Raw genomic sequence first — 13,556 nt, 5'->3', positions numbered from 1 at the left:
CAGAGACCACAATTCCAAAAAATAACTGAACTATTAGCCTTTATTATACTATATCAGTATATCGAAATTATAATTGTCTATTTTTTCTATACGGCACCTGTTCATTTTGACAGTCACTGCTTGCGCAAGTCAAATTGATGCCGGAAATTAATATTGTTTCAGACTGAATAACGGCTGCTCCAATCGTAGTAAGAAGGCATCGAAAGAACTGGAAATTTTACAAAAGGAAGAATCTCTTTTACCGAAAGTGCGCCTAGCTCTCAGAAAAGCTTAAGCCATCATCAATTCTATAAGCTAACTATAAGCTCTTCCAGGCCCCAGTCTTGTAATTTATTAACAGAAAAGTATTTCTCTGATTATATCTTTAACCGATTGTCTCACTTCTCTGATCTTCCAGCAATAAAGTAACGGGTTTAGTGCTGAATTTACGTAAACTAGAGTTACTGTAAATTGTCTGAGCACAGTAACAGACGATGACCGTCCACTATAGGTCCACAAAGCTGTAGTTATACCATGTGGAAGATAACAGACAGCAACTGCTAACTGTAGGCACATTATACTGAACACTCCCTTCCTATATCGAGAAATATGCAGTGGCCCTGAACTTGAGTTGCTTGACTGCTCAGGTTGGATAATGTTGCCACGTACCTGAATTTCATGGCGGTGGAGTTTCCAAAAAATCGTCGTGTAAGACAAAATTGAGGTTACAAAACAAACAGGTATTGTTATGTGGGTGTACCATGTTGTGATACGAGAATCATGTGCATGCATCACGGAGCATACAGCACAAAAAATCCAGAATACAAGAACGATTGCTCGTGCCCTGTTCAGCGTCACAATTTGTTTATATCTTACCCTTAATGACAAAGCAAGAAGTCTGTCCACGCTTATTGCAGTCATTGTCAACAAAGATATGCCACAGAGGAGATACCCCACAATGATACTGGTAAAAAATGTGTTATAACATTTATCCCATCGTTTTCTCACCGCTGAAATCCAGTACGTGATGGTTAGAGGCTCAGAAATGACACCAACGAGGAAATCAGTTGTAGCCAGGGATCGGAGAAACAGTTTGGACGGTGCGTGAAGAGATGTCTCTTTATGAAGGGCAATCAGGATCAGAATATTACCCAGAGATGAACAAATGGCCAGCAAGAAATTTAACACCGAAAGAAATATCAAATAGCCGTGTATTCCTGTAGTTAATTCCTGAGAGCAAAACAATCGCTCGTAAGTTTCCTCCTTGCCATCTTCAGAAATGTTTCGGTAAATCGTCATGATTTAAGCGACAGAAATGATTTAATAAGTTTTTGTATAATCAATTTGGAGTTATATATCATTGTGAGCTATCTGCTTATTGGTCTTCGCACAATTTTAACGCTCAAACATGTCATTATCAGATTGTTTATCTTAGAGCAGGTGAATTTGAGAATCTCTACTCTTAATGGAATTATTAATTAAAAATGTCTTTTTTGACGAAGGAAAATTGAGTAGACTCTTTTCTAAAAACCACTTTAGATTATTCCCCTCGGAACCAACGGTTGAATATTTTAGTAAACAGCATAAATCGGAGGCTTCATTTGTATTGATGAAATAGTAGCTCACTCGTCGTAACATAGTTAGTAGTCTCCTCTACTAACTATGGTCGTAATCAGGCGTAATTTTAGCGTCTTAAAACACTTCTTTGAATTTCTGATATTTTTGAATTAACACGAATGTAGACAGTATTAGCTTTCATGGTGGTGGAAACTAAAGCAAACATCCTATGATATTCGATTCATATTTTGGAATAGAATCGGACAATTGCGGAACCCCTGGAGACAAACAGTTCTCATTTTAATTATTCCCAAGCGCATACCAATCCTCATATCGGCAATGCCTAACCAGTTTTTTCAATTTTTTTCTAGCCCGCCCCACTAGCTTTAAGAGTACATCTTTATTAAATAATACTATTGGCTTTTTGGCATGTAAATCGAAGAAATACTTGATCGTGAATTCTGATTGTTCATGACGCAGGAAACCTAAAATAACTCGGTGTGGTCGTTGATTGACATCTCGAGAATCAGAGGTCATCATTACTGGTAAGGGGAAGATCAAAGTAAAGTTTGGGCGCTCTTAACATGACGATGACATATATTTTATAACTTTCTTAATCGTAAAAATTAAAATTGTGATTGGTTTTGAAAAACTCCTATTTTTCACTAATTTACTTGCCAAGTTGTTATCGCACAGTTCAATGAGCCAATCACATTCAAAGTTCTAGTTTAAATCAACCAATCACATTTATTTTGATTGTATTCAATTTCAGAGCGACATCAAACAAATCACGCCTCCTTTATCAGTCCTTTAATACAAATTTTCCCTTTCCTTCGTAACTTGGCTATTCTTATTTACTCGGAAATTGTAATTTTCACGATTAATCAATAAAAAGACTTTGTGTCGTCCAATTAAGTATGTAATCATACTTGTGGTAAATAAATCGGACTCCCGCCGCACGGTCGTCCGATTTTGTCATCTCTCGTATGATTACACACATAATTGGACTCCACTTGGTCCTATTGCCATAATGTTTATTAAAAGCTGCCTTTTCGAGCGTTAGCCTACGCTCGAGAGTTATTGGAGCAACCCAGAGTTCCTCCAGTCGCTCTGACGAAGGGCTAACGCTCGAAACGTCAGCTTTTAAACTCTTTATCGTTCTCAATTTTGTTTCACAAAATCAAACCTAATTTTTGGCGTCATCAGAGTCAATTTTCCAATTTCAAAACTCCCAGAAAGGTTGTAGTTACACCATTATATCAGAATAGATTTGAAAGCTTTACCTTCACTGCAACGGTCACTGTCGTAAAAATCAAGAGAGCAAAGACAAAAATCAATTTCATCTCGACAGCAGCCGAGAAAGAACCGTACAATATCGACAGGAGGTGAAGATAGAAGAGAAATAGATTAATTACAATATGTTTTAAAATGTTGTTTACAAAGCCGAGTCGGGTAAAACAGGAACAGTCGCTATCTCCCTAATGTTTAAAACATGATACTAATTATAGTCAAATGTGTAACACCCTTTAAATTATGTCCATATACAGCGTAGAACTAAAATTTTTTGTGTGATAAAAGCAATTTCTTTTCTCATTTAGGCACTTTTAAATCCCTCTTTTTCTTCGTTAGTTTTCGAGAGGGCTGTGTATAAGTTTCCATATTCTATTTTGAAATGATTTGGTCGTCAGCAAGAAAGAGATCTAGGGTCATATTGTGCAGGGTAGAATGTCCTTTGGTTTTCCTTCAGTTTGTTTAGCTCTTCGGGAAGGCTATTTTCTCGATGTAAACATTTACGCCGATAGCATGTAAACAACGTGTCGATAAAACATGATCTTCGTGACGACTAGATATACCTCTAGTCTGTAAACAGTTAACGAGAGATTTATTACCTTTGGTATATGTATAAATTCAGTTTCTCAACTTAATCACTCTTTGAAGTTAAATAATTCAGCCTTTGTGACTCCAGTAGAGATGTCGCTGAAAAAGCCATAAAGCGGTTATTGTTACATATTAGGTAACACTGATTAACATTTTTTGTAGACACGTCTCCATAATCACATCTACACTCTGCAAAGTATTGACAATTTGAAAATACAAAGTGGTAAAATTATGTATGCAGACAATAAGAAGAGAGACAATGTACTATGCAATGTAACAGGATCTGTCGTTTTTGTTGATTTCTGTCCGTGAGCAAAGCCTCTAATCAAATGTGTTGTAAGACAAACTCGTGGAAGCCAAGACCCACATCATGGCTATCTCATAAAGTTTGCATGTGTATGTGTGTGTTTTTTCTTACATCATAAATCCAAATTTGATCAATCATTTCGGTCATGTACAAATTCAAAGGTAGAAAATGACACTGAAATGGTTGTTAACTGCTTAACATTTCAAGGTGTTCATATGATCGGCAATATTCACACTGGAGTTGAATTTCCATTGAAGGGCTTCCGCCGTCGACCGCCGGTTTGTTTGCTATGTGGAGTAAACAGTCATGAAGTGACCACGTCTTTTATTTGATAGACTGTATCCCAAAGAGAGCTTGATCTTCTCACTTCCTGTACGCCAAATTTGGTAGCCTTTTTTTTTTGTTCTGACAAATATTAACAGTTATGGTTACAGATCCAAAACTTGGTCTCGCTGAGAGCCAGAGAGGAGTCCTCGTGTAACCTTTTGACTCCCACGAGTAATCAAGATAGAAATTCTGTTTAAAATAATATTACAATATCAAGAAGACACGTGACGAGAATAAAGAAAAACGTTATTAGTTGATCCAAAACCAAATTCTCCACACGAAGCTCACAAGCATTGTATGGAAGACTGTGGGGAGAATTACAAATGAGATCTTGGGAGTGAAAGGGTTAAGTATAAATTGGTTTTGATGTCGATATCCCTTGTACAAGAAGATATGATAGGGCTATTGTTTAGTGGAATACCCTTCTTAGTGTAAGGCATCCTACGGAAGGAAAAAAATTCAACGGTATCAAAGACCCAAGTCAGCCCCATCCGTAAAGGGATCGAAAATCACATTTGTCCTTATCCTGGGGCTTTGCAGAGGTTATAAAGAATTTTCGAGCCCATGCCACCAAATTTGATTCATGTTCAACGACACCTGCTCTTTACCCTACAGGCCGCTCGGGAGTTTTAGTCCATGAGGACCTACAATCCAAATTTCGCTAAATTCAATTGCCTTTAATCGAAACAATATTTTTTACTCACCCATCCATTACTTAATGCATTAATATTGATTGCCTTTGATTGACACCACACACAACGAAGATAAGACAGCGATTGGCGTTGAATTGCGTTGTCGATTTTAATTTAGTCCATGAAAAGTTTGTGACTTTCTTTGCAAACTTTTCTGCTGTTTTGAGGACTCAGTGATTATCTAAATGACTTTATCAAGTGGTCTCAATAAAACCACAATTAGGAGGACGGGAATTAGAAACCAAAAGAATAAAAACACTGAATTTTCATCCAAATTTAAGAAAATTAATTGATCGAAAAATATCGTGATAAAAGCTGATTTCAGGTTGTATTCCTTTGAAGTACCAGCGTATTCTTTTAACCCTTTTACTCCCAGAAGTGATTAACAAGTAACTTCTCCCTATAATATCCATGCACCATCCAGCAAACAGGTAATGAGAACACTCAAATATATCAGGTAGAAGTTGTTATCTTGGTCTAACACCAAATTCTCGCAACTTATCTACATGGACATGTGTAGCAGCTAGAGGGGAGAATTAACAATCAGATCTGGAGAGTTAAAGGGTTAAGAAACCAAAAACTGAATTAAAAAAAAGTAGATAACCACGAAACTTAATTGATAACAAAATCAAAAAGACAAAAAGTTTGGGTGGAAGAAAAACAGATCTCAGAAATCACCTAAACGAGGAAGTGTTAACCCCTTAACTCTCAGAAGTGATTGATATATAACCTCTCCCCATAATATTCATACAATATCCAGTAAACAGGTAATGAGAATATTCAAACTTATCGGATTGAAGCTGCTATCTTGATAAAACACCAAATTTTCATGACGTATTAACAAGAAATTGTGTAGAAGCTAGAAGGGAGAATCGACAGTCCGAACTTAGATTTTAGGGTTTTAAGAGATTCCAGTTCTAGTGTGAAAAGGACCGGCCGTTAAAGTGCTCCGTTGCTGTTAATCAGTAACGAATCAGCACTTGGTTGTCCGTTTTAAACGACTCAAACTGCAGCGAAAGAGATAATGGACGAACAATGGGACATTTCAAACGAATCTTAAATATGAGAGTCATTTTCGTTGATACAAATGACTCCCATGGGGCAGCTGTTCAAAGAATTGTGAACGCGCAAGCTGCGTATTTACGAGGAAAAAAATTGTATAAATGCCTTCTTTTGTTCTCACCAATAATAAATGACATCAGATAGATACAGGAAACTAGTAGTCATGAGCACTAGATCAACTAATGGCCTTGTGAATATAACTGTCACTAAAAATCAAGAAGTGACAGGGAGATCAAGAAGAAAAAAAAAACGAAAACATCTACCTTTTTGCAATAGATAATGGGATGCTTTTTCGGAAAAATGAAGTGCGTAAATGTGAATAAATGGAAAGAAAAAAGTAGCAAGAGTTGCTATTGTGAAGATATCAGAAAAAAAATTACGATGAAATATTTTTTATCATTAATGAGTTTTGAATATTTGTGATGGATTTAAGATTTAAAAAAGAATTCATTTTAAGGGAACCTAGCATTGTTAGTTCTTAGGTTAACTGAATTTATTTTCCTTTCTTCTATCAAAAAGATGAAATTTAGCATAGCGAAATGCAAGTGGTGAAAAGAACAAGTTGATTTATGTTTGATCCATTGTTTTGAGTCGATTCAAATTAACTGACTTGTTAAGCATAATGATGGAAAGTTCTAAGAGTATTTCACACGTTATTTAAATAAAAGGACTAAGAAGGGACCGCTTAAGTAATTAAACCTGATGGAGGAAAATACAAAATCACACAGCTTGCTGACAGATGCACATCGCCGGGTACGTGGACGTAATCTGCACGAGCTATTCCGAAACGGGATGCCGCGCGAGAATTGTTGGCAGAGACTGTTTCGGCTCCTACGGGAAAATTGAAAAAAGATGTTCTTATTTTAAGCATAAGCATGACTACAGAGCCGTCTTAAGATCGTTGAAGGACAGGATCTAAAATTTCCCATCAAAATATGACAGATAAATGTCAGCTCAATATCAGGAACTAGTGAATTTAAGTAGTTCTCCAACCAGAAAAGTCAACATCCCTCTCGAAGAATTAAATATTTTCAATGTAAGATTTTGTTGAATTGAAAAATCAATTTTATTGCAGGCAGTTTAGGAAACATCAAACTTTCGCCTCGACATGTCGACATCGTTTTTAAACTTAACTGGAGATGAACAGCAGAAAACACTTGGACAGTTAATCTGCTCAGCCGCAGTAACAAACGGAACAGTACCCGCTCAGGTAGTCTATCTCGCAGTTACGAATATATTTCTGTCCATTATTGCAATTCTTGAAAATACTTTGATACTCCTTGCCTTACACAAGGAGTCTTCGCTGCATCCGCCGTCCAAGCTCCTTCTCCGAAGCTTAGCGACCACCGATCTGTGTGTAGGGCTTATTGCCCAACCTGTGTATGCCAGCTATCAGATAAGTCTCGCACAGGGACACTGGTCTGTTTGTCGCTTCAAATTCGACATAAGCTTTTTAGCAGGTTATATACTATGTTCAATGTCTTTATGGACAATATCTGCAATAAGCGTTGACAGACTTCTCGCCTTGTCTTTGGGTATCAGATATCGACAAGTTGTAACTTTGAAACGAGCCAATATTCTTGTCTTCACCTTTTGGGTCGTATCCCTTGGCGCCGCAGGGATCTACTTTTGGAATTACCTGCTAACAACATCCTATTGTTACATACTGATATCAGTTTGTATGGGGACATCTGTGGTCTCCTATACCAAGATTTTCTTGGTTCTCCGTCGGCAGCAAACTCAGGTAGAGAACCAGAATAAAGAGAAACAAACGATAAGTCCTCTGAACATGGCTCGATATAAAAAGGCAGTAGCCAGTGCATTGTGGCTGCAGGCTGCGCTAGTCATTTGTTACATGCCTCATGGTGTCGTGGAAGCGTTGCTGACATTTTTTGGAACAACTTCGTACTTTGTGTTAGCAAGGAACTTTACAGCGTCGCTAGTTTTCACGAATTCATCATTAAATCCGATTCTTTATTGCTGGAAAATTAAAGAAGTGAGACAATCTGTGAAGGGGACAGTTCAACAGCTTTATTCTTTGCTGAGAAGTCCGTTCAGTTCTCGTGTGGAATCTACGAATTCCGATTAATCATGGTGGGTTATACGACTTGAACAAAAATGCGGAAAGTTTGGGACAGCTTGTCGTAACGAAGTGAGATAGAGCGTTAGCAAAAGAGAGGCAGGTAGTTTAGAATACATTTTAATATTAAAAGTAAAATTCAGTTTACAATACTATCAGGTCTACTTTGCATGGCTTTTCATCTCAGCAAATGCGTGTTTATTTTCAGTGAGGGCTTTTTGAGTTCCAACGTGGCGTTTAACGGCATAATTTAGACGCGGTTCTTCACACGTTATATAGAGAGTAGGACTAAACGCTTATTTAAAACCAAGTCAGGAAAATGGAACCAGCATATGTATTCTCAGCATTGATGTTTCACAAGTCTATGGGGAAATTACACTACGAGACGAAACAACGGCAAAATTGTCTTACCTTGTTTCAAGATTCATGGAAGAAATTAATCCATAATGGAAGCGTTTAATATAATTTTTTTTTTCAATTTCATTTTCAGTCTATTGATACTAATATATTTACAGCTTGACATTTACTGCTCGCAGATAGCATGCAACAGCTAGTCGAGGCGAGCAGCAGTTCACGCAGATTAAGAACTAAAATTTTACCTTAGCAAATTACAGTACAGAAATAAATATACACTTGAAAGTTATAGTAATAACAGTACTAACAGTATTGAGATGGAAAAAAGAAAGAAACACACAAAAAAACCAAGCTAAAACAAATAAATACATAACTAAGTTAAATCGCTATAATATTACAATAGATAAATAGAACGAAAAAAAAATTCAAATGCAAATATAATTTTAGCGGAGCCGTTTTTATGACATTTTCGCTATTAGATCAGTTAACTCGATGTAGTTGTCTGCTTCGGTCAATATTTGAAGTAAGACGTTATGAAGTTTAGCTTGAAGTTTCCGTTTCGATGCAATTCATATTACTTAAGCTGTTCCAAAACCACACGCTTATCGAGAAAAAAAATTTATTTTGCGAGTTCAATCTTGAGTATTCAACAAAAAAACTACCTCTTGATGACGATCGTGTTTTATATAGGAATGGATATTGCCTTGGTTAGAAAATATGTTGACTGTGTGAGATGGCGTTAGGTTATTGAATACGTCATTCAACTGATGATTTGAAGTAAAGAAAACCTAAGGGTGTAGATTAGAAGAAACAAAGAAAAGAGCAGCATGAGCATTAAATTCACCAAAGACCATAAGTCGCAGGGCACGGTTTTGAAGAAGCAAAAGTCTGTTTCTATGGGTCTTGTCACCTTGACCCCACGAAAATAAACCGTACAACAGATACGGCTGAATAAGTGATTTGTATATGTGAAATAAGTTATTCAAGGGAACAAAATGTCTAGACCTAGAGATAATACCGATTGAGATACTTTTTTTTGGAGGCTATATGAGAAATATGGTATTTCCTGGATAGATTAATCGTCAATATACACACCCAGCTATTTGACATAGTTCTTGCAATCTAGGGGAATAAAAATACCGGAATAATGGTCAATCACTCTAAAATTTAATTGATATTTTACTAAAAAATATCAACTTTTCGACTAAGACAAAAGAAGGGCCTTTTTTATTGTCTAGGTCGAAAAATAACGTAGTTAGTTTTCTTGCGGTTCAAAGATAATTTATAGGCCGTTAGCCAATTGTAGACATTTGAAAGCTCGTCATTAACTATCGATTCAAGCATGCATCTTCAGATTTTGATGCGCAAATAGGAAATAAATAAAATTGTTATCGGTCGCAGCTATTTGTGATATCGTTTATGTATATGAGGAAGAGCAAGAGACCTAGAACCGAGCCTTGTGGGACTCTAGACAAGACGGTTACTTTATTGGATATATTTTGCAGATCAGCTTGAGTTATTTGTTTACGTCCCATTAGATATAAAGCGAACCAATCTGCGCTTCGAAAGTGATTTTAAAGGTGTGTGCTTATTAAGGAGTGTATTGATTTTATTGTTAAATACAGAGTATGCTTTACTAACATTCGCTTAATTGCCGACAGCACCAATCAAGTCAATTTGTGACAGCTCGTTTAGAAAGGTAGGCTCTGAATAATTGGAGAAGTCACGAACTAATTGTTTAGGTCTCTGCACATCGAACAGTTTACTAGAAGAGTCAAGAATGCAAAATTGCGAGAAATGATCGCTTTATTAAATCCGAGATAATGTTACCGCTTAAACAATACTTTCAAGGTTGCTAATAAAATATATTATCGATAAGTGATAAATTACTTCAGGCCAAACGAATTCGGGTGTTTTAATTAACTCGCGAATGGACATCGCTACTGAATAAATATATTATACTAAAGGCGGGGAATCTCTTAACCCTTTATCTCTCATGAGTGACCAAGACAGAATTTCTCCTTACAATATCAATACAAATCAAGCAGACAAGTGTTGAGAATAAAGAAAAATACCAATAAGGGGATTATTAGTTGATCCCATACCAGATTCTCCAAACTAACACCACAAGAACTATATAATAGACAGTAAGGAGAATTACTGATGAGATCTTGGGGGTTAAAGGGTTAACTCGCTATGCAAAACTCTCGGTAGCAGCACAAGTTTTTACTGCCATCAAGTTTCTTTTGAATACGACAACTTTGCTGGTGACAGATTAAGAACCTCGTATGATGATTTATCTTCAAGGAAGTATAATTATCGTCTTTTCCTATTTTTAGTGATAAATGTATTTCTATTCATAACTGCTGCTTCGCAAAAACCCCATGATTTTCGTTGGGCTTCGGATGGATTCTGCAGTAGATCTCATCAAGCTCTTCGTAAGAAGCGTGGAAGGGATAGATCTTTACGCGGGGTTAATTGCACAGCGTCTTTATGTCACCGCTTATCAGATAAGTCTGTCTAGAGAAAATAGGTCTGCGTGTCGCTCCACATTCTCCATTTGCTCTTTATCAAATTTTCTATCACTCATGAATAAAGGGGTTAAGTTTCTAAAGAAACTGGTGCTGCGTCGGTGAGAGAGTATAACAGGGTAATTCGGTCTTATAGACTGAGTTGATAATGTAAATTGGCCTCCGTAGAAAGTTCCAATGCTGACGTTTCGAGCGTTAGCGAATCATTCGCTCTGGCGAAGGGCTAATGCTCAAAACGTCAGCTTTGAAACTCTTTACGGTGGCCAGTTTACATTATCAAGTCAGTTGATAAAACCAAATAAGATGTAATATTTTAATGACTTAAAATGTATGAAAATCATAATTTATATGTGCACTGCGGTTGAAGAAACGAATTTAAGCGATCCTCGCAGTTATGAACACTACTGAACGAGTAGTTGAAATAAGACCTGAAAAAAATTCGGGCCCCTACGGGTTATTTTTCTTTCTTTTTGTGCTCTTATTGTTAGTAAGCAACAAACCTGGATAAATTTGTACCTAATAAAAGTGGTGAGGCAATAGAAAAGGAAATTACCTAAACTCTCAGCAAGGTAGGAAAAGATGCATGCAAAAGTAAAACGTTACTTTTGGCCGGGCTGGGAGAAAAGAGAGGGGTATCATGAAATTTTCCACCGCAAATATGGGGGGATGAAAAATACATTGTATACTTAAGGGGGGATCACGTAAACGCTCCGTCGTGGCAACAAAAATCTTCCGCACTCTCCCCACCCCCCCCCCCCACACACACAAAGCGATAAATAATTAGGAGTACCCTGAACATGTAAATAAATTATGCAGACGAGTTCTTGTAATTACTTCTTTATTAGCGAATCTTATGGGAAAATATGTTCTGCCGTTTACAAGAAAAAATATTTTTGTCTTTCAAACTGAAGGTGGATGTTAAACTTGTCCATACAGAGGAAAAAAGAAAAGCTGAGTTTGGGCCTCCCCCTTTCTTTGGCTCGTATTGAGTCTGACTGGACGTTGACAATATAGACTTCAATGCCTATTACAGAGCATTTCGCTTACTTTGAAAATTCTGTTGCCTTCTAAATGCCAAAAGATAAAAAAAATTGTCATCAGTGTCTTGCCGCACGTTCATGTTTGTCTTTTTTTGACTCTTTCTAACCTTCAGCTTTAAGACATATCAATACTAAAAACAGGATTTAACTGGCCATGTCATTCTCAAAGACATATTTATTATATTTACTAAACTACACTACTACACGACTCGTATGGTTCAATAAACCTTCTTGGAAGCTAGAGAATAAAGTTTGCACAGTCCCATTTCGTTCCGCTTGAGCATCATTTAGTTATGACTTGCCCCATGAAATGAAAGACGAAATGAAAAGTGAAGTTGTGAAATCAATTAACTAATGACGAAAAAACATTTGAAAAAACTGAGCTCACAAGATGATTATAATCACAAATTTATAGTAAAAAATGATTTCAAGAACCTTCGTGATCACCCTGCACGACATATCTAGATAAGATTCTTACAACATACATGGCTCAATAATTTTAAGTTGAAATTACACAAACGCTTTGGGTGATTTTTCACTTTTCAGGCAAGTGATTTTCTACTCCCACAGTTCCTTCATACTGCTTATTACCTTTCCATTGTTGCTTTTCTTCAGTTTGTTCATCAAAAGTTCGTTAAAATCTAACGGCTTGAAAATATCGATCTTCAATGAGGCCACTTCCTCCTTGGATAAATTATACCATGCTTGGGTCAACTTTCGGTGGTACGCCAATTCTCCATTACTTGAGAAAGTTTGTATGTCGTGTAATTCTCCGTCAGCATCCTTATGGGACGTTGCATTTCTTTGCCGTCTGTCTCCCTCCACATGTACTTCGGGCTTACGCAATATACGTTTGACATGGTTGAAATCGAACTTGGCATTCCTCCGTCTGTAACGGAGGGCGCTCATTCCTGAATCGTAGCCGCTATCCTCTGTCATCATATCCTTTGACTGGTCCACAGATTTCATTGCGTCTGGAGTTTGCTGATGCATCCTACTTTCAACAGAAATCGTCAAAAGTTAGCATGTCGCTTCACAATTTATATCCTCTAATGCAGTTTTGAAATTAGACCCAATGACGTTAATTACCAAATATGGTATCATTGGTACGTCAACTGTTGTACTTCCGGTCACGGAATAGAAAAGGATCCTCCAAAGTAAATTGTAAGGGTTGAAATGACAAAAAAAGATGGTTTTCAAACGTGTTTTTTCATGTGATGGAGTTAATAGCAAGATTCCCGAATATGAACGATTCTTAACAACCCTTATTTGTAGCTTAATGGGCTGTTTCAAGTCCAAACCGATATCACACATGTGGACAGACCAAATAAGCACTTTAAGCCATCAGCCAATGAAACTCAACTGAAACTAATGCTAGCCAATCAGAATGAAGGAAACTTGTTACGTGAGCAGGTTAGGAGCGTCCATATGAAGAGTTATGTATGCGTTTTTATTTTAAATGCTTCTTTCTTGAGCTTCTCACAATTTGTTATTAACGCAACTGATTTGGAATCGGACTTTGAGTCACAAAATTTTTGGAGTAATGGTGCTCATTATTTCAGATTAGTATCGCACTACGCAACCAGAATGAGCATCGCGCTACGCGCCAGCCTACTTGAAATTACTCGAATAAAGGGTGTAAGTTTATAAAGAAACTGTAGTGCTACGTCAGTGGAAGAGTGTAACAGGGTAATTAAGTATTATCAACTGAGCTGATGACGTAAATTGGCCACCGTAAAGAGTTTAAAA

The 13,556-nt window shown here is 36.9% G+C and overlaps 2 protein-coding genes across 2 annotated transcripts; one reads left to right on the top strand and one right to left on the bottom strand.

The window, feature by feature from the left end:
- Nucleotides 1-23: 23 nt before the first annotated feature.
- Nucleotides 24-1,424, bottom strand: LOC149042238 (melanocortin receptor 4-like). The gene has a single exon (XM_089211578.1). The coding sequence runs from the start codon at nt 1,276-1,278 to the stop codon at nt 334-336; it is 945 nt and encodes a 314-aa protein (XP_089067704.1). The 5' UTR covers nt 1,279-1,424; the 3' UTR covers nt 24-333.
- Nucleotides 1,425-6,910: 5,486 nt separating this feature from the next.
- On the top strand, nt 6,911-9,633 carry LOC113664859 (adenosine receptor A2a-like). The gene has a single exon (XM_027180478.2). It carries the CDS (start codon nt 6,911-6,913, stop codon nt 7,889-7,891), a length of 981 nt encoding a protein of 326 aa, XP_027036279.2. The 3' UTR covers nt 7,892-9,633.
- Nucleotides 9,634-13,556: the final 3,923 nt, after the last annotated feature.

The sequence above is a fragment of the Pocillopora damicornis genome, chromosome 7, assembly GCF_964200805.1.
Source record: "Pocillopora damicornis chromosome 7, jaPocDami1.2, whole genome shotgun sequence".
NCBI classification, from domain to species: domain Eukaryota; kingdom Metazoa; phylum Cnidaria; class Anthozoa; order Scleractinia; family Pocilloporidae; genus Pocillopora; species Pocillopora damicornis.
The sequence above is the reverse complement of the archived record's forward strand: the minus strand, read 5'-3'. Positions and strand labels throughout refer to the sequence as shown.